Genomic DNA, 21,602 nt, shown 5'->3' with positions numbered 1-21,602 from the left:
TTTTTTTTTTTTTTTGTCTATTTTAAAACCTCTCTTGAGTTTAAGGATCTTTTGACTCTTACTGCTGAAGAAATGGACCAGATTTATTTACCCATTCATCCCTTAACAGGAAGTTTCCTGTCTGGGGTACGTATAGATAGTGCTCCAATGGGCACTGTTTGTACACGCTCTTATGTATGTATACACTTGTCAGTGAAATGTCTGTCATTGAAATCGCCTAGTCCGCTTCAGGAGACACTGACAAGCGGCTTTCCAAAGGTTTGATTATAATTGCATTCACAGTATGTAACAGTTCCACTCACCCCGCACCTTGCCAACATTTGCTACTTTCCATCTTCTTTCACGTTATTCTTTCACTGAAGTATGTAGTGGTATTGTGGCTTTGATTTTCATTTTTGTAACAACTAATGACATTGAAATTTTAAAAAGATTTATGGAACACCTAATTTTTTCTTTTTTGAAATCCCATTTCAAGTCATTTGCCCATTTTTATTGGATTGTCTGCCATTTTTTCTAGGTAAAACTTGCCCATACAACTCATTTCTTTTTCTTACTTCCTCCTCCTCTTCCTTCTCTTTTCCCTTTTCCTTCTCCTCTCTGTCTTTCTTCTCCTTCCTTCTATATTGTAAAGACCAAGAAGGCAGAATAACAGGTTTACATAATATTACCCTTAGGACTTGACCATATTTTCCTTAAAGCATCTGTTCAAAATTACCTATTGATTTGTATTAAGAGTTTCTCTTCACCAGCTAAATTAGTTCAAGGTTCTAGTCCTGCTGGTTCTACTAGGATTCTAAATATGGGAGGAACTTCCTCTCTGGAAAAGTTGTGGCAAAACCAGAACCAGCCGTGTGTATAAGACAGTCTAGATGATATGTTTTACTTGTTAGGAGCCGGCATCAATTCTTATTAAGGTTGATGGTTGACAAGTGGAGAAACTTGAGAACACAAAGAGACTAGCAGAAGCACAAACGGTCTTTTTTCTACCCTCAAGAGAAACTTTTATCTCACATGATACTTCTCTGTACCTTTTTCCATCCTGTTACAACCTTCATGTTTTCCTCCCCCATTTATAAAGTATAATTTTCTGTGACAGGTCTTTGTCATCTCCCTCTAGCTTTCATCACATCGTCGAGACTCTGTCACTGTCCCTTATGGAAGCATCCACACTGCCCCTTCCAATACTGATTCTTCTCACAACACAGCTTTCCTGATTCTGTCAGCTCGCTCCCTGAATTCTCGTCAATATCACCCACTGGATTTTTTACTGATGATTTTCTGTCATGCCTGATGGAAATAATCCTAATTTAAATAAAGTAAAAATAGTCTATTTAATTTTAACATATGGATTTTAATAGAATTTAACTACAAAAATAAGTACCCACTTGCTTCACAGTGTATAAAAAGAGTAAAAAAATATTAATTCTGTGGATCACAGATTTATAAATTCTGCCCTATACTGAATTTTATAGGACACGGCTACTATTCGCAACAGATCTCTGTGTTCATAACTACCCCATGGAGGTTTTTATTAGTGATTATTTTCACGTAGATTTTTATTTATTTGATACCTTTCCAAGAGGAAAATTCAAGGACAACAGGATTGCCTATTCAAATTTGTCCACCAGTTGTGATCCTGGCTGCATGTTAGAATCTCTTGAGGAATCTACATTTAATGGTATTTGGACTGCACTCCAGACAAATTCACACAGTCTCTGGACTGGGTACAGGGATCCACATGTTTTTAAGGCTCCTCAGGAGACTCTTACGCACACAGAGAGCAGAGAACTGCTATGACTGTGGTCAAGAATATGAAGAAAATTTGGCGATAGATTAAAAAAGGTAAAATGTTAGGGGTCTATGCTACATGAAGGTCAAGACTCTGTATCCTCAGAGGCGGGTGAGAGTTGTTTCTGTGGCCCAGTCCTGGATCTCTGCTTGTCCAAATGTGAGGTAAAAGATCAAACCGAACATGTTGACAGCAGCAGACAGGAAAAATACATTCTTCCATCCAGACTCTGAATCCTGTACACAAGAAAACTATAATTACTAATCTTACAAATTCCTTTCCCACCAGTTACAGAAATCCTCTATTCTTGTGCATTCCAGTTCTAGTCACAAAGTATTTAAGCAACAACACACAATAGGCACTGGATATCTTAAGTTATCAACGAAGCTTTATGATACTATTGGAAACAAAATGTCTCCAAAATTCATCTTGGATTCTCCGTTGGGATAGCTATTTCTTTAAACAGAAATAAATTAAACTACTGGCGTTTTATTTGAAATTTGGATCTCTCATCGCTTCTCTGCCTTTTGGCTAAGATCAAGTGTGAAATTCGGATCTCAGAATTCACTGAAACATTATGAATTATACTGAAGATAGTATCATTAATATCCCATGTTAGTTTCTAGCTGTATACATAAACTGTAATCCCTTTGGTGGACACCTCAGTACAACAGGAGTACTGCGTGATTTGCTATTTGACCCTTTTCACCCAGCCCCTCCTGTGTCATAGTTCATTTCACATTGCATTCCTAGCGATTTGATGACAAACAAAACTCTACCAATCTTGGAACTAGGTCACATACAGATTTATTAAAAACAAAACAAAATTTTGCTTTGCAATCGACTCTCCTGAATTTTCCCTTCTCACCCTGGTTCTGCCCTTTCATCCTCCTTCCTACCTAGGGAAAGACTCAGCCTGTGTTCCCTCAATGGCTCACAGCTCCTCTCTTTACTCTCAAGTCAACCTCTCTTTAAACTGGCCTTGGGTCCACATGTTTTTCCTTTTATGATTTTTGTAAAAAGTTAATCTGGAGAGATTCTTTGTGATCTTCCCTGCTATCCTCTTGATAGGGGCCATCCACTCTGGTCATAACTGAGAATTCTCTCATGCTTTTTGCCTCTAAGGAGCCAGACATGCTGTCTTCTGAACCCAAACAGCTGGTTTTCATGAACTGAGCATCTGTTCACTTGGAGAAATACAGCTTTTAGTTTTCTTCCCCCAGGAAGCCTGCCCAACAAGGTCTGGTCTAGAAGTTTGCACAACTAGAGCAGTTGTGTCACTGGTGCTCACTTTCCCTATCAGACCATACCATCTTGAGACCACAGCATATATCTCCAGTGCCTAAAACAATACCTGCCACTTGCAGATGTTCAATAACATGCCCAACCTGACTGATAAGGAATCCAGTGGTGGTGGAAGAGACGATCCCTGCAATGAGTCCGAATCCCCTTGAGATCCCCATGAGAAAACTTGCGTATCTATGGAGAAGATTTCATATTCAGTTTTTCATAGAACATCTCATTTGCCATCACAACTCAGTATGAATGAAGCTCACCTCTAATGACAAAGTCATTTTGCCTACTGCAGCTCTTCACTGCCAACCCCAAAATCACCTGCCTGCTGAGTCAATAGGATAGCTCAAAGAACTAATCTCTGTAGGAACTGAGTTTTTCCACAACACTGCTCAGCACAGGAGGCAGTGTGCCACAGGCAGAACAAGATGTAGACTCTGATGCCAAATTACATAGGTCCAAATCCTACCTCTGCCCTGCATGATCACAGACATATGACTTAACCTCCACATGCCTCAGTTCTCTACCTCTGGCCTAGGAGGGAGCAACATGATCTTCCCATTGTAATTGAGAGGATTAGATATATTGATTCTGAGAGGTTTTTAGCACTGGAGTTGGCTCAGGGCAAGTAGCCAATATGATCAACACCCTGGAAACTTCTAAAACACATATCTGTGGGCCTTTTGCCAAAACATACAGTCTAATCTTTAGTTGGAAAGCTTGAGAAGATTTTTTTTTTTTAATCTAAGTGGTTACTAGAGAGGAATGGAAAATGTTCTCAGTGCCACATTAGGTCATGGCCATGTTCTGACATTTCTGTTACTTGTCATTTTGCCATCATTTAGTGCATGTCAATAACAGGAAGCCTTTGCATGGTGATGATTGAGGTCCAACACCTCAATCTGGAGGGGGGATCTGGGGGAGGGAAACTCACGTAAATCTCTTACCTGGGGGCAACATCTAGGGTATTGATGATAAATCCTGAGTCGCACAAGTTGCTGGTCCCAGGAATAAGTATCAGCAAAATAATGGTTGTCATGTAACTGGATGCCACAAAGGGCAGGGCCACCGCACAGAGTGATGGAAGAAGGAGGCCTGGACAACGAGGACAGGATGTCAGGAGCCCTGTAAGGTCATGTGGTCTTGATTAGTTGAACCCACATGCCCATTCTTACCTAGGGATGAAAAGAGTTTTCGCACACTGATTAAGCTGAGAAAATTCCTGGACAGGAGAAAGTCTGCCAACTGACCTCCTAAAATTGTACAGCTGGCAGCAGCAACAAATGGCAGGGAAGACAGAACCCCACTCTGAGGGAAAGAAAAATACACAGAGTAATTCCAGAAGTGCATATGGCATCAACATTTATCAGAGATGCAGACCAACCACCAGCTCATGCCCCAACATTCTGAGATGCTGGGGGGAAATCGGCATCATATACCACAGAACACTACTGTTTGAGGGAGGAGCACCAGCACTTGCATTGTGCTGGCATCCAGAGAAGAGCAACATTAACTTCTAAGGGGGATTTTAGAACCAGCTGGTGTGGCAGTAAGTCATAGTGGCCAGAGGTGGAATGCACCTCTACCCCATAGTAACTGTGTGACTGACCCAAGGCTAGTTCTCTTGCCTCCCAGTGTCTCATTTCAGTATCTGTGAAATGGGAATTGGTACAGTGCCTCTCCATGGTCATTGTGAAAGTTAAATGAATATGCCAACCTGGAATTCAAGTGACAGCACAGAACAATTGCCATTATCATCAATTTTATAGAAATAAGGGAAGTACACTTACATCTCTCATGTTAACATGGAGCACAGTACTGATGTATGTCGGCAGGTACGTGATGATGATGGTGCATAACCAGAAATGGCTGAAAAACCCAGTGAAAATAGCCCAAAGTGGTAGGCATCTGGCCATAGCCTTTATGGGGACAGATCGTCTGGGAGAACTGGGCTGAAAGGAAATAGCTAATCAGCACGTGGCTTTGAACAGACCAGAGATTGCCTCTCCCAGGGGAAATATGCCCTGCCTTGGAGATGTCTGGGTGGTCCACAGGTGAAAGGAGTGGGCACACCGTACCTGCTGAGCCAGAGAGGACACAATGTGCTCCTTTTCCCTGGCACTTATGCATGGATGATGCATAGGGTCATCATAAATCATCGTGTACCACAGTAGACAGCAGACACAGCCAATGCTACCTGGGAAATATGGACACAATTAGTTTTCTGATAGATTTATGCACTGAGAAAGAGAATTTCTTCAGAAGCATTCTTCCTCGACCATGCATGTCACTCCATGATTATTCCATCGCAAGGATCTAAATTACCCCATTTCTTCCTTTCCATTTTATGAACCTCTTCTCGTCAAAGCTTTTCAGATGCCACCTCTCAAATTCTGAGTTACTTTTGTCAACATCAGAGCCCTGAACATGAAAATGCCATTGCACGGTTCATTAATTACTCTTAAAATTCCATTTCATAGCACTTTGTGTTTTTCTGTGCAACTTCTTAATAAACTCATTGTCTTGTTTTGGAAGTGCTGAATAGTCAGAATAAAAGAGAAAAGGAGTTGAAAATACATGGAACAACCAGCCATGAAGCCAGTGTGGCAAGGAAAATGCCCTACCCATTTTTATTTGTATTCAAACCACAAATAATATCCATTATGGATTCTTTGATGTAATATTTCTTGACGACACCTGATTAACATTTGTGAAACAAGATGTCTGAGATTTGTATTCTTAATGGGAAAGACACCCAAGCTGGAACTAAATTTAAAGACATCTTTTGGCTATAACAAAATAATAATCCATAGAACCTTGTCTTATTACTGCAATTTGTTATTTGAATGTTCTATATTAAAATATTTGGGTGACTAATGGTCTTTAAATTCTCTCTCTTTCTAGACTCATCCATCTTTTATTTTAAAGCTAAAATGCAGATACTATGATGCCATTAAAGTGATAAAATTATATAATTTATTCCTTGCCTCAAGCACTTTACAGTCTAATGGGGAGATGAGAAGACAAAATAAATGATTACATATTAACATAACCTAGAAAAGAATTAGCAGTAAGGATTACATAGGAGAGAATGCTCACATCTGTCTGGAAGATCCCACGGAGAAGGGGACATTTGAAATGACCTTTGCAAGATTTACTTGCAAATAGACAATAGGTTAAGTTATCTTAGGCAGAATTAGTAATTTTATAACACAATATGAAGACATATCGAAGGGGAACTCAACCAATTTGGACATTTTAACTGTATATATTTGATCACTTAACAAGTAGAGTCTGAGAAGATGCCGAGGGAAGAAGGATAAGCTTTCACTACTGATTTTGCAGAAGCTGGCACCACGAGAAGAGTTATCTTCTCTGCCACATGCACGTGGATTGTCAAAACCACCCATGGTTTTAGGTCAGCTGTGTGACTAGATTCTGAATGCTACCAGTCCTCAAAGTCTACATTGTTTTCTATTTGACAAAGGATATTTTCTATTAATATAAGAAGAATAAAACAAATTCCTGGGCAATAGAGGTGCTAGAGTTTCAAAGAGTGACTCACCAAAGATGTAGAAAATGAAAGGCCAGCCGAATGCCTGTGAGATTAGTCCACCCACACAGAGGATAATGAAGGACCCAAATGCTGCCCCTAAAGAGAACAAGGAGAAAAACACTTACGCAAACAGCAAAAGCTGCTTCTATGTGGTCTATCTGGACACTGTCTCAACCCTGAGGTGGCAGACATAGAATTACTGGATGAGGAAAGTCTTTGCTCCACTCACAATCCCTCCCACCATGGAAACATCATAGAAAGTAATTAGCATTAGTGAATAATTGTGATATGCCACCTAATTCAATGGCACCTCAGCACCAGTGTAACCTACTTTAAACCCCTTAGTTGATCATAAAAACTGCAATCACAGAATCATCTTATGACATGATGCAATAAAAGATTCAATGAAGAAAAGTCAAGGTTTATAAAAATTAACAAAGAACAGTCCCTCTCCTCAAAGATATTTTGGTCCAGTGGAGAAAAAGTGAACAAAATTTACTATCACAATTGTAACACAATGTAAACCCTGGAGTTTGTGTTAAAACAACAATGAAAACATTTTACAGACTCAAATTATGAAATACCTAATTAATAGTGATTATAAGATTAAAACATTGCTCTATGAGCTAAGAAATAAGATAGCTGGATTTTTGCCAAGAAGGGTGGTGGCAGAAAACTTTTCAGGGATATGAAGGCACGGGAGGAAAGTTCTGGGCAAATGAAAGCAGGTTGGGACCAGACAGCAGGGCATATTGGTATCTGCACAATAAAGAGGTCCCATTGAAATTCTCAATCAGTTGAGCAAAATGTCCTATCTGTGCTTTAAGAAGATAGGTTGCCTTTGATGGGAAGAGACAGTTTGAGAAAAATCAACCTAGAGGAGACAGACCAATGAGAACATTTGAAAATAGAGGAGGTAACAACAGCAACAGTGGAGCTGGCAGGAAATAAGAAAGCAGGAGGGTGCTGAGAGATAAAACTCCACAAGATATGGTTATGTGCGGACCTGGGAGTGAGAAGTTTGTTGAGAGCCTGCTTCTGCTGCTCAAGTACGTACTCTCAGGTTGGAAGCTGCAGAAAACAGCAGAGTAAGACGGTGGTGGCAGAGTGGTGGAGCACTATGGAGGGCCGGGCATTGAGCACCATGACTAAGAGTATGGCTTCTAAAACCAACTGAACTGCCTGGGTTCCAATTTCAGTTCTACCCACTCATGGCTATTTGTATTTGGATTATTCACTTAATCTCTACATACCATAACTCTCCTCTTAGAAAATCAGTCCAAACTAGTTTTACGTAAGAGGGTTGTTGTGAGACTAAATTAGCTCAGAAAAAAGAAAGAGCTCAGAATACTGCAGACCCTTTAAACTCTACTCTTCAGCCTGATAGTCATAATTTTTATTTCAAAAACAATCCTCTTGGTTTTTTTCCACTTATGTAGCACTTAAGAATCTAAATTTTTTCCTACATGGATGTTTTAGCTACTCTATCTCACCAAGGTCTTTTCTGTTTCTCAAATTCAGTGTCTGTACAATACAGAGGTATCATTATTATGTAGCTGTCTTATATCATTGAGTTTTTCAGCAGTACCTATTCTTCCTCTTCCTCAAGCTGCCTGATTCACAGAAAGACATAAAAGAACAGAGCCATGCAAAACCATACAATGCCATGGTTATCCTTACCTGATCCTGCAATGCTGGTGAGCTTGCTTCGTTCCAGGGGAGGAGCCCATTTTGCCCAAATGGTAAACTGACCGGTCCATGCCATTCCCTGAAATGAAAATCATTAAGACATTTGTTCTTTTGCAGAACTTGGGGATCTGTATCCCACTCAGAATGAGAAGATGCTTGAATACCTGGGCCATGCCTTGCACTGTCCGAATCACAATGACCAAAATCACCCCGAAGTCAGCAGCTAGTGGAGTAAAGAGGGTGAGAAGTGATGATATCAGCAAACCAGCCCCAAGCATCTGTTTTGCTCCAAATATCCCTGCTAAATATCCACTTGGGATCAGAGTCAGTATTATTCCATAGCTGATGGAGCTAAAGATGATGCCCTGGGTCTCTGGGCTCCATTGATACACAGATGCCTGGAAAAAATAAGAAGAAAAACTATTTGCTAAGAATCATTTTATGAAAATCTACCCTCTACAGACTTGCCTTGGGTTCATGAGACTGTTTTACAAAGTATCTATTTTAGTTTTTCTCTACTTTTTTCTGCCTAACTTAGACATTCTACTTTTTCCAAACGAACTACCAATTATACCTCTAATTTGACTCTTAAAAAGGTTAGAAACAGAAAATGAAGAAAGGAGATAAATAATTACATAGATGGGTGATAAAACTGAGTAGAAAGAGCCATCAAGAAACAGCTTATCTGTTGAAGAATGCCCTTTATCAACTTAGTAAAAGTTGGGTGACAATGACTCTTATTTGAAAGGATAAAATATATACAGCATCAATGAACTCTTACCAAAATCTCTAAATCTTACCCTAACTTAAAAGAAAAATCAAGTTTGAGAATTATGGTCTTCTGTGATAGAGACAAGTTTCTAAGATATGTTTCAAGTGAGAAAAATCATATTTCCTTTCTGATATAACTCAGTAAATACTTTTGGGAAGTCCTGTAGATATATGTGGCATCATGTTATAAATCAGATAGGCAAAGAATATAAATTAATCAATATTTTGTCAATTTAAAGTAACTATAAATAATGCAAGGTATATAATTTGTATTAGAAATACTATTTGAAGATGAACAAATAAAATAGGCATGTTGAGAAGAGAAAAGAACAATTTGGGAAGGTCCAGGAAGGAAGCAGTATGAGAATCATCCTTTGAAAAATGACTATAATTTGTGTGATGAGAGAAAACAAAATCCATTCTTATTGGATAAAACAGTAAAAATGAGTGTGCATCATTTGAGAAGATATGAAACAATCAGAAAGTAGCTGTGTCTCTGGCTGGTTCAGAGCCCTTTCCCTGGGCCGTGCACAGCAGATAGGGGTGTGCTGAGAAACAAGACCAGGCTCTGGAGCAGCAGTGTGTGGAGAGAACACAGCATGCTTAGCAGAGTGAAAGTGTCCTGGATTCTTGAGCACAGACATGTGAATGTATAGAGTGGATGAGAGAAGAAAGATGGGACATCATGATATATAAGCTGTTCCCAATGTAATAAAATGATAAATTACAAATTGCAGGGGTGACACTAGGAATGTGCAGGAAATGAAAGATGGTTTACAGCAGGGGTCTCAGACCTCTGGCTTTTTAGGAAAAAAGCTGTACAATTGGAGGGAGCAGTGGGCAGGGGGTGTGCAGAGCAGGGCTTCATTTGTGTTTATAGTCGCTTCCCATCCCTCCCATTACTGCCCGAGCTGCACCTCCTTTCACAGCAGCAGGGGCTGTAGATTCTCACAGGAGCAGGATCTCTATAGTGAGCTGTATATGAGAGGGAACTAGGTTATTCACTACTTAGGAGAATCGACTACAATAATAATAGATATAAAGTGACAATAAATTAATGAACTTGAATTATCCCCAAACCATCATATCCTCTGCCTCCCTCAGCCTACCTTCAGGAAAAATTGTCCTCCAGACAACTAGTTAAAAAGGTTAAAGACCATGGGTCATAAACAAAGATGTGAGAAAACTCACTGATTAATGGGAATTAGTAACATGTTCCAGTGAGTTCAAAGGAGAATTCAAAAAAGCACACACACATAAACAGAAAGCAAAGCTGAAATGGATTTTAAAGAAAATAGATGCACAAGCACCTTGTGGCTATAACATTCAGTGAAATAAATCAGACACACAAACTTAAATATCGCATGGTGTCTCTTATATGAGATACTCAAATTGTAAATAAAGAGCAAAATAAAAGATAGATAATAGGAAGTAGGAAGATAGATCTTTCTCAAACTGGAAGGAGACCAAGAGATGGTAGAAGGGAAAGGGGGAGGGGGTACAGGAGAGGGAGTAAGGGTGAACAAAGGAATTGGGATGTGTTGTGTACACGAACCAACTCCACACAAGGAATGTAAACGTTATATACTGCGAACAAGTACTAATAATAAATAAAAAGGAAAAGACATATTCACAGAAAAATAGATGATAGATAGATAGATAGAAACACTGATTGTTCAATTAAGTGGGACTGATGAGTGGAGAGACGTGATTGCCCTCAGGATAGAATGTATCTGCAAAGCTATTGGCAGGAATCATCTGCTTTTTTTATTCATTATATAGAATTCACAGGGGGGTAAAGCAGCTCAAAACCAATGAAAGGTACAGCGATCCAAATGGAATTGGGTAACTTAGAAGGATCCCCCCAGAGAGCAACTAGTTTTTCACTGATGACACTCAGGAATCTATTAGTTCCATTTTAGAATTCTTCATTATGTTCTGCAGTTCCCTGACATGTTAATAAAAATAACCTCAATGAAAGGTTTTTATCATCATGGAGGTAACCAATTTCTTGAAGAAAAATATTTCCAGGCCCTTTTAGTTCATCATTGAAAATTCATGCTGCTATACTCTGCAAAATCAAGATCAAAGCGAACCTTTCAACCCCCCCTCCCCAATGAAGAGGCTTGCTGTCCATCTCACTCACCCTTGTTTTAAAGTCCTTGCTGGACATGCTTGGGTGGCGGAGAGTGTCTGTCAGAGTCTGCTCAGTGGAGGCGTTGAGTGGATCGTGTTGCTGAGTGCTGTTCACCATGGCGATGATGGCAATGCTCAGACTCACGCGCTGGGTGATCATGGTGAAGTTTGAGAAGTGCATGATCAGAGCCAGCCCATAGCGCAGTGAGCAGAAATCTGCACCAAGATGGTAAAGAGTAAGCAATGAGCTCCTCACTGAGCCTCATCTTTCCACTTCTCTCATAGCTAAATCTGAAAGTACTTTCCACTGTGCTTTTTCATTTCTTTTTCAAAACTCATTCCACTCCTTAGATCCCAGGATTTACTGATTATTGGGCTTCATTCCTGATAGTCTTATTTGATAAACACCTTTTCTTAGGAAAAAGCAGCCATTAATGGGATCGGGGGATGGAATGGTTTTGATGTTTCATTCAAAGTCTCTCCAAAGAGCAGCATGGGGGAAGAGGGAGAAAATTAGAGTACAGAAGCATGAAGACCACTGGCCTTACCTTTCCTGGGGGGAGGCTTCGTGTCCATTTAGCTTCTACAGGAATTGGTAGCACACTTTTTGGTGGAATTTCCCACTCCCCTGAATTTCTCCTACCACGACAGGCTTTTATCTGTGGTGAGAACAGAATCCAAAATATGCACAGAAATCCTTTCTTCTTGCTAATGTTGCCTCTTGTAGTCATTAGCAGAAAATTTGATCCAACACAACTGTATTATTTCCATTTTCCAGTGCACTCCTGCTATGGTTTTGGAAGACTGTACTTTTATAAAGAAATTTCAGTGTAAGTCCTTAGACCTAGCCACTTAAATTCCATAGCTATCCATTTTCTCATATGAGAAATGATAGTAACCATAAAGCTCCTTTCCAAGTGATACTGTAAAACTTAAGGAAGAAAATTGCAAAGATTTTATTAAACCACAGAAAACCATGCAAAGGTAAGAAGTATCACTTGTAACAGTCATGATATAGAACATTTAAATTCAGCCCAAGAACAGTGCTTTTTTTACATTCTGACCATGCTTCTCTTTCCTCAGGACAACCAGAACTCTGTTCCATGGTGTCTTTGAACATGAAAGAAGTTATTGTGTATCACTTATATGTATTGCATGAAAAGCTTTAAAATGCTGTTCGCTACCCACAAGTTGGACACCTTACAGGGCTGACAAAGTCTTCACTCACCTACAAAATCATACTGAATGGGAGATTTTAATTACATTAATGAATAAACCCAGCTCTTTTGACAGGCTGAGAGAATTCCTGATCCCAAATATGAACATGTTTGGCTTTATATTTACATATTAAACAAATTCTCCATGCCTATATGTATATATATATGTATATATATGTATGTATATATTTAAGAAAAATCTCTATCTGAAGAATATTGTCAGTGTTGCATCCATTCCCAAGCTGAATCTTCCATCATTTTAGAAACACTTGAATCATATTCATATTTCAAAAGTTTGTACTATTTCTGCACCTAAATTAAAGAAGATTCTTAAAATGTTAATGTTAAAGATGTTTCTAAAGTATGACCTTATAATGGAAGAATATAAGGAAAGAAAAAGATGAAGAATTTTTTCTAAAAACATCCATTGTAGTGTGATTTCTGGTAGGAAAATATAAAGACAAATTAACCTAACTGCAAGAATTTGGCAAGTCAATTTTATTAGTTTTTTTAAAAAAATGAATTGTTAGAGTAATGCTTTCAAAGATACTGAAATAAAATAAGGGAAATATTTGTGCTCTGGAGTGCAAAATAGCATGCAGTGTATGTATTCACATACAGAGAAACTGATTCACAAAAGTGCTTACAGTGGCTATTTCTGAACTACAGTACAGGATGCTCATGTTATCATTTATGATTTTTCTGTATTTACTAAATATAAAAAATAATTATTAGATACTCACTTAGTATCCAGAAGAAGCTAAATAATTATTAAGCTTCATCAACATGGTCAGAATACTTTTCTGCTTACCAAATAGCTCACAGTTCTGAGAATAATATCTCTCCATCCTAGTTTTGCAATTCTCTCATCTGGTAACAATGGTCCTAAATCAGGGCTGCACTGCTAGCAAGAGGAGATTAGCACCAGGACAAATGTTGTCTGTTGCTTGAGCTAGAAGGTTCTTGGGTTCTACTAGCATTAGGATGATATCAGGAATTTAGCCCACTGCTCTGCACTCAGATCCTAGCAGAAGCCATCTGGGCCAAAACTTTGGAATTTCATCATTTGCTAATTGATTTCTCTTGTTAGGTAAGAACCTGTGACTTGGAAGAAGGCTATTCTTTAACTGTACATACCACCACCACACTTATACTACATGTAAAGCCTTCCCATTGACTTCCGCAATGACTCATAAACACTGGGCTCTCAAACTGAAAGAGACAGAGAGATCCTCTGGCCCAATGTGCACTAATTCCACTAATGTGCAGAAAGCTTAAAGAGTTGCCTCAAGACACTCAGGTCACAGAACCCACACCAGGTCTTGTAATGCCTGGACAGCTACTTTTCTACTGTTACAGCTACTTCCTCTTTATTTCCTTAACATTTTAAGTATAAGCTCAAAAGAGAATAGAATGGTTTCACTTTAATGTGCTCTAAATGAAAATTCATGCAATTTTACATGAAGTTTTGATCATTTACTCCAGAAGAAAATTTGATGATGAAAATTACTCTAAGTTGAGCTTTGAATATTAAACAAAAACCCTCTACTTTTTCTTGCTTTTTCTGCTAGTGGGATTGTATCATAACCCTATTATATCAAGTTCCCTTTCCATTCTCTCTTGCTGTCTAAAGGCAAAGAATGAAACACTCCACATTGCTTTTATAGTTTCAACTATTTGAATTTGTCTCAGTAACTTTCAGTTATTTCCTGATCCTTTGCATGAGACAAATACAGAAATCAAGATAATATCCATTCTAAACTGGAATGTTTCTATGACATAGTAATGGAAACTATTTTTCAAAAACAATCACAAAAGTTTGTGAAATTATGGGGTCTGAGCACCAGAGTAATTGATATGCACTTTGAGACAGTAGAATAATTCACGGGCTAATTGTAAACAATTAGAACATGAACTTTGTCAAAGACCTTCCCACTCAAGAGTGATGATTTAAAAAAAAAAAAAAAGTGAATCCTAGTGTCAAAGCTGTAAGTAGACATAGAACAATTGAAATGAAATTGTTAGAAAAATTTTACATTGAGAAAATAATTTCCTGACACAGTATAGGCTGTGTTTGAGATAAAATTAATAATATAGACATGGTTTATGCATAAGCAAAAGCATAGTGCTTTTGTTGTTCTTCTTAGTCTGGAACTCATGATTTTGTTTAGTGGCCTTTCTACTCCTCTAGTTTTCCCTCAACATTCAACCTGCCTTGCATCATCTGTGTGAACCAAGGCCCCTGGTTTACTTAGGGTAAATTCAAAGTTCAAAGAGCATGATCCTGCAGACCAGAGGGGACTTGGGGCCTGGGTTCCACATTCCCACTGCTGACCTGTGCAAACCAAACCAGAGCAAGTTTCATAAACTTTTCAAGCTTCAAATGTTTCAAAGGAGAAATGGGGATAATATGACCTCATAAGACTATTTGGAGTGAAAACAAAGGTATAAGACATGCCCTGTGTCCTGTAAAATATTATACCCTGTAGAAAGGTTACTGATGTTAATAACAGCAATAATAACCACAGCCGCTTTAGCACTTGGGTCCACATAGGTCCATGAATAAGTACAGGCTTACAACAAATAAAATATGTTTTGATTGGTTGCTAAATTAGCTTTAAACATTTTCTTTTTAAAGTAGTTTCTTCTGTGCTGGAAATTCACAAGGTGGGTAGGGGAGGGTTTATCTTGCCACCAATATCAGAAAACATGGGAAGAAGGAATTCTGCAAAGTGAGCAGCACTAAGGCCCAGCCTGCCTTGCTGTAGTTCTGGAATAAAATTGGTTATTCCACATCTAACCTTATGGCATATTGTTAATGTATTTGTGATTGAATCACAGCGAAAGATAAAGTGTACTAAGCACCAATGATGGGCAACTGGAAAAGACAAGGTAATGCCAAAGCTAAGGTACAGTTACAGCAGGCCCCCTGTGCCTTTCTTCCAGCCAGGAGCTGAGTTTCGGAAGCAGATTTGCTCTGGGTGTGTTGGGAGGTGGCACCTTCATGCCTCTGTTCTTCTGGCTTCCTGTCACACTGCTAAAAGGTGCTAAAGGCTGAGCTCTCCAAGTACACACATTTCCTCACACTCACTCTTATTCACATCCCCCTTCACATTCTCCTTTTCTTGAGAGATTAGTTCACATGCACATAGAACTCTAAGAAGACTCATCAGTCACTGTCCCAAATCCAATCCTTACCGGACCTTACACAGAATTTCCTTCCATATTCAAAGCTGGTCTGACTTGTCCTAAAATCAGGACTTGAGGAAATGATCCCCGCTCACTGTGTTGGTCAGCACCAGTGTCCTCTCAAGCTTTACTCTAAGTGTTGATTGAACCAGTTACCTTTTTTAAGAGAGTCGCTTCTTCCTTTTGGAATCAGATCCCATTCCCAAATGGAGGTCCTTAACCTGTAGATAATGTTTTTCCTCTTAGTTCTTCTAAAACAGTTCCCTCCCACTAAGAGATCTTTGAGAGACTTGTAATTAGAATACTTCCCAAAAGACAAAGCACTCTTACCTTCACCATTAAACCAGTAGCGATGCCCTCAACTATAAGGCCACCTTGAAAAAAGAGTGTTTCTGTCTCTTCTTCCCTTTCAGGTAACTCCGCAGGGTTTCACAGGGATAACTAATGAGCCACGTGGTGACCAGACAGCAACCAGGTTTGACCCTATATTCTCAGAACAGAGTGCCTGGATTTAGCTTTGCCGCTTAATTTTTAACTTCATTTTCAAGTTCTCACTGACAGAGTCAGTATCAAATGATGTCATGAGGTTGTCTGTTTTGAACTGTGTCTATAACCATTCAGGCAACAACCGTTCCTAAAAGGAGGGTGGCCTGGAGAGGCAGAGGGGATGGGCTCTCGAGGCTGGAGAAACGAAGTCAACTCTTTGTCACTACCTAGTATTCCCTTCTTAAATTGGTTCCTGCATTAGTAAAGCAATAGTTGAGAGACACAGGTCATGAGGTTAGTGGACAAATGACAGGAAGTACATTTGCTAACTGGCAGAAGATCCTCAGAAACAAGACGTCCCTATTAAGAGGTTTGTTAATTCTGCCAGACTCTCCTAGGCATTTGATGTCCACAGTCTGACAAATGTGAACTCTGGTTCCTGTACTCTAACAAGGCTTCTCAAAGCTATCCTCTGTGTCCCTTGCTACTTTTTGTGTTTTCCTTCCTTAACAGTTTCTCCTTGGTTCCTAATGCTTGGATTTATGACCTTTTTATGATTCTTATTTTGGGACTGTGTTTGCTACTAGATCTTCCTAGTTGACTCTTGACTTTTATAAAATGTATAAATTGTAAAGTAATACAATGACAGATTCTATGGGTTAGGACACAGACATCTTTGGGACAATTTGTAGTAAACCACAATTCATTCTTCAGGGAAAGAGAGAGAATAAGGAGAAATGAACTTATTTTCTTTAATTAAAACTTCTGAGAGTTGATTTATTGTTAAGTCATGATGTGCCTGAGCAGCCAATGAAAACAGTCAAGAAGATAAATGAGAATGTTGTTTTCATTATCCTCCCAAAGGATGGTGGGATATTTTAGAAATTTGTGCCAAGGCACAGCATGATTGTAGAAACGAATATATTAAAGGATGGTTTGAAAGTGTCTAGTGCTATCAGAAACTTCTTAATATATTCTTCAAAGCTGCATGTTTTATTTAAACCATACAGTCCCATGTTGATATTTGTAAGCTCCCTAAGAGATCATGTCCACAGTTCTCAGGGCATACGGCCTGATGTACACACTATATTCCGAATGTTTGTGCTCTTCCCTGTCCAAGTGCATATTTCAAAATCCTAACTCGCAAGGTGATAGGCATACAGCCTTTGAGAAATGACTAGGTCATGAGCAAAACTCATGAATGGGATTAGTAACCTTAAAAAAGAGCCTCAGGGGAACTCATTCAACTCTTCTGCCATGTGAGAAAAGAGCAGAAAGATAGCATGTGATCAATAAATAGTAGTTCATTAAGTGAATGAACTTGTCATTAATAGTTAAAATTTCTGTATTTAGTCCAAACTCCCAACCCTATCATGATTTTCACATAACAAAGTGTTAATAATGAACTCAGGGAACTTAAAGAACTTAAATACGTTACACCTGTGACATTTATAAACATCAAGAACAGCAGAAAGTTAGGAAATCCTTAAAAATTCAGGTCTTTCTGGCATGACATTAACAATAATTCCCTATCAATTCTTCAATTCTGTGTGCGCGCACCCGTGTGTGTGTGTGTGTGTGTGTGTGTGTGTGTGTGTGTGTGTGTGTGTCTATGTTCCAGACACAGCACTTAGGGTCTGAGAGTATCAATTTGTTTAATATCTGGCTCATGACTCCACAGAGTTCAAAGTCCACTATGCGAGATTATTATAGACAGAATCAGTTGGGCTAGGATGAAGGGCAACAAAGAGTAGCAATAGAAGTTTACAGAGGTGCTGAGAGAGCACAAATTAAAATCCCACCAGGATTTTAATGAGGATCTCAGAGAGGCTTCTCGGAGGAGGCAGGCAGGGTCAGCTTCCCCACTGAATAAGAAAGGCATTTAGGGAAGGACCTTGCAGAAAGAGTAAAGCCACTGAGGCTCTGTGTGGGGAATTAGAATTCTCCAAGGAGACTGGGAATCACAGTGCAAAAGCATTGAGAGAATTTGGTGGACTGGCTGGAAATGTGATAGATGATTTTCAAAAAATCAACTGATTGTCCCAACCATAGAAATAATTTTCTCAAAATAGAAATGGAAAAAAGTTTTAATGTCCTCTGACAATAATAACTAGAAAAGTTTTAGATTATTTTTGGAAGAAAAATAAGACTCAAAGTAAGAAGACAATAATATTTCATCAAAGGACATAAAGCAAGATCTATTAAATGGAATTATATACTATATTCTTTTTTTGGTTTTGTTTTTGTTTTTTTGAGACAGGGTCTCACTATGTAGTTGAGATGACCCTGGAATTCACTATGTAGCCCAGGCTGGTCTTGAACTCACAGTGATCCTCCTGCCTCAGCCTCCCAAGTGCTGGGATTACAGGCGTGCGCCACCATGCCTAGCTATACTATATTGTTGCTGGAAATTTTATTATCATAAAAATATTGATCCTCCCTAAATAAACAGCATTCTGTGAAAATTGTGTTAAAAGAAGGGGAAATGAAGGATAAACTGGAAATGGCCTCAGTATCCACTTATGAGAGCCTGAAAGACACATCTAGATGAGATACCAGATCCTCACAGCAGAAAAAGGAAGCAAAAGGTGAGTGTCATATCTGTACCACTGAACTTTTACATAAAATAATACAATCTCAAATGAGTAAAGCAGAAAGAAAATGCATGGGAAGGGACCTCATATTTTCTAAAAATTTCCCCAGAAAAAGTCTAACACATATTTGCATTTATATGTAAGCTCATATGGACCAGATTAGCTGTTAACTTGGGTGGGTTAGCAGGTTTAACTAATTAGTGAGGTAGTAAAAAGTTGTAAGATCAAACAAAAAGATGAGTAAGCAAAGTAACATTTATATACTGTGAATGTAAAACTATGTGTGTGTCTGTGCACCTATACATGTGTGAATATATACAGGTATGTAGTTGTCTATTCATGCATATATATATATATATATACACATATATATATATAATATGAAAGAATAACATCATAACATCTAAGGTGATTAACTCTGTGTATAAGAAGCTTTAGGTAAATCTGACTTCTCTCAGGTGTTCCTGTGTTGTTTGAACTTTTGCACAAAAGATCATTTTTTAAATTATATAATCAAAAAAGCAAAAACTCATTTTTGTCTTTGGAAAAACTCAAAGCATCCAGACCAAAGTTCCAATTTAGGGAACAGTGACAAAGGAGACAACAGGACTAGGTCACAAAGGCCTTTTACATAATACACAGGGGTGTGAACTTTATCTTGTGATTCCAGTCCTTCCTCGACACAAACAGGTGTACATGTGGAAACAGAAATGCATGGCAGTGTGTGAAGGCCACTAAAAAATGCAAAATTTTGGGGAAGTGGCAATTTCATTCAGTACTTTGGGGGAACAGTTTACAAATTTGTTTTAAATAAAGTAATTCAAATGCAAAATTTGCACCCTTAAAAGTAATTTTTAAAAGGGGAGAAAACAGAGATGTGATTTTTTAAAAAGTCCATGTATATGCCAGGCTTTCTTTTTCTCTATTCACAGATCCACTCTGTAGTTAAAGATAATCCAGTAGAAAAAATATAAAGGAATTGAGAGTCATTAAAATGTTTTAAGTAGGAAGTAGGCCATGATGAGCCTGATGTTTTCAGATATTTCAGTGTGGTATAAATATCTGATGTATAGAAGCAAAAACACCTCTAAGTGAAAAGTAGATACTGCTGAGAAATGAAATGCGGGAACTACAGAATTAAACCAGACATTTGTTATTGACAATAACCTGATGCAGAGAAGTAAAAATGAAGGCAAAACAAGAGATGATTACCAGAAGTTTCACATTATGTTACTTTAATTCTGTATGTGAACATATGAAATTTCCCCATCTAAATATAAGATATCAGTCAGAAAGAAGTTGGTAAATTAAGATAGCTCCAGACTAAGATCCTCAAGACCCCAAGAAAACATCAAAACCTGCCTCAGGTTCACAAAGATATTCCAAAAGGATTCTTTTTTTTTTTTTTTTTTTTGAGTTTGTTGGTACATTTAGGGATACAGTACAGTTACATTCATTGTTGGGATCATGTACCTTTACATGGCAAGTCTTGATTCTCATTTTTTTCCCCTTACCTCTGCCCTCCCTTTACCCCCTCCTCCCCTCCCCATCTACAAACACTTTATTTTCATCTTTTCATTCTCTCACATTTTTTTCTTTTCCCTTTTTGTTCTTCCCCTACGCATCACACCTTCCCTACACCTTTAGCTCCTTTCCTCCCATTTCTAAATGTCAGTAATCTTATTAGAATCTTATGCATTGTTGCAGAATATTCACACCAGGGAAACTATTTGGTATTTACACATGTGGGACTTATTTATTTCACTTAGGAGTATATCTTCAATATGTATCCATTTTCCTATGAATGAATCTATTCTCTCACTCTTTATGGCTGAGTAATATTCCATTTTATAGAAAAACCACAACTTCTTTATCCAGTTTCCAACGTCCAAAAGGATTCTTTAAATAAGTAATCACTAATCTTTTCCATCAGCTTTGGCTACATGACCTTCTGGTGGAGCTTCTATCTCTGTGATCTGGTCTGACCCACACTGGAAGGGTCATAAGTGATTTTTACCTAGTTACTCACAGCAAGAACTTCTTGTTGCCTTCCCCTAGACTCAAGTCCTTGTCACAGACCTCAAAATCTTAGGCTCCACCTGGCAACAAAAGGCAAGCAAGGACCAATCCAAGGTGAAGTACTCCTAGAAAAGAGAAGCTCTCAGGGTGAGGCCTGGGATGGACCTGAGGTTTTGTCAGTTCTATCAAGTTTCAGGTAATGTTAGTCCCAGTAAGTTTGGTTCCCTGCTACTTTGCATAGAAATTCTCTTATACTCTCTACCACTGCATTTAAACTCTAATTATTCCAGAGAAATATTTAGTCTGGAATTTATTTTGGCAATAAAGATTTTCTTTCAATGTCCATATTTTTCTCTACTTTTAAAACATGTAACTTTTCTTCTATAATATCTTCTATTTCAGTTTCATAATTTGCTCATGTTTTAAGTGAAATTCCTTTATTTATTTCCTTGAACAACCTAAACATGCTTTTATCTGACTTCAACATTATTTTCATCTGGAGTAAATTCATTTTCCATTTGTTGAATTTGATTTCTGTATTTCAGTTTTAGATTTCATCTTGAATTTTGAAATTTTGGTGCACAGACTAAATTTTGGTATTATTTTTTCTCTCTTTAAAATTTCTCCTCTCTTAACTTTCTTCCTTCTTTGGGCCTTACCTTATATCATTTAGGGTTTCTTGACTCTCTTCTACCTAGCTTTCAGGGCCCACATCAAAAATCAAGCCAGATGTTAACCTTTCATTCTTGGTCTCTTTCTGGGTGATAATCTTACAGTCATAGAAATTGTGTCTCTGATTCTATGTGTAATTTGTCTGAGGCCCACTTTTTAGCCTCCCTAGCTTCCTGGACTACGTCTTGCTT

At 38.3% G+C, this 21,602-nt stretch overlaps 1 protein-coding gene across 3 annotated transcripts; it reads right to left on the bottom strand.

Annotated features, from left to right (window-relative positions):
- Window positions 1–1,383: 1,383 nt before the first annotated feature.
- Slc17a2 (solute carrier family 17 member 2) lies at window positions 1,384–16,122 on the bottom strand. Of its 3 annotated transcripts, XM_019207337.2 has the most exons (13): window positions 15,971–16,122; window positions 15,797–15,861; window positions 11,783–11,893; window positions 11,245–11,450; window positions 8,492–8,725; window positions 8,319–8,406; window positions 6,648–6,734; window positions 5,161–5,279; window positions 4,873–5,034; window positions 4,258–4,390; window positions 4,030–4,177; window positions 3,144–3,268; window positions 1,384–2,025 (listed from the first exon to the last, which is right to left on the bottom strand). In XM_019207337.2, exons 3-13 carry the CDS (start codon window positions 11,808–11,810, stop codon window positions 1,859–1,861), a joined length of 1,497 nt encoding a protein of 498 aa, XP_019062882.1. In that variant the 5' UTR covers window positions 11,811–11,893; window positions 15,797–15,861; window positions 15,971–16,122; the 3' UTR covers window positions 1,384–1,858. The 3 variants fall into 3 exon arrangements, with proteins under 3 accessions (XP_019062882.1, XP_019062881.1, XP_010621286.1); XM_019207336.2 differs by lacking the exon at window positions 15,797–15,861; XM_010622984.3 differs by lacking the exon at window positions 15,797–15,861 and having other exon boundaries at window positions 3,178–3,268.
- Between the last annotated feature and the right edge of the window lie 5,480 nt (window positions 16,123–21,602).

The sequence above is a fragment of the Fukomys damarensis genome, unplaced genomic scaffold (genome assembly GCF_012274545.1).
Source record: "Fukomys damarensis isolate Sample0158 unplaced genomic scaffold, DMR_v1.0_HiC HiC_scaffold_10, whole genome shotgun sequence".
NCBI classification, from domain to species: Eukaryota; Metazoa; Chordata; class Mammalia; order Rodentia; family Bathyergidae; genus Fukomys; species Fukomys damarensis.
This window is presented reverse-complemented; position numbering and strand designations above follow the sequence as displayed.

Excerpts from the sequence above, each read along its gene's own strand:
- Slc17a2 (XM_019207337.2), bottom strand. The coding sequence starts at position 11,810 with ATGGACACGAAGCCTCCCCCCAGGAAAG. Across the intron at positions 8,407-8,491 it reads CAGTGCAAGGCATGGCCCAG|GGAATGGCATGGACCGGTCA; the intron begins GTATTCAAGCAT and ends TTTTCATTTCAG. Across the intron at positions 5,280-6,647 it reads TTTCATTTTCTACATCTTTG|GTAGCATTGGCTGTGTCTGC; the intron begins GTGAGTCACTCT and ends CATATTTCCCAG.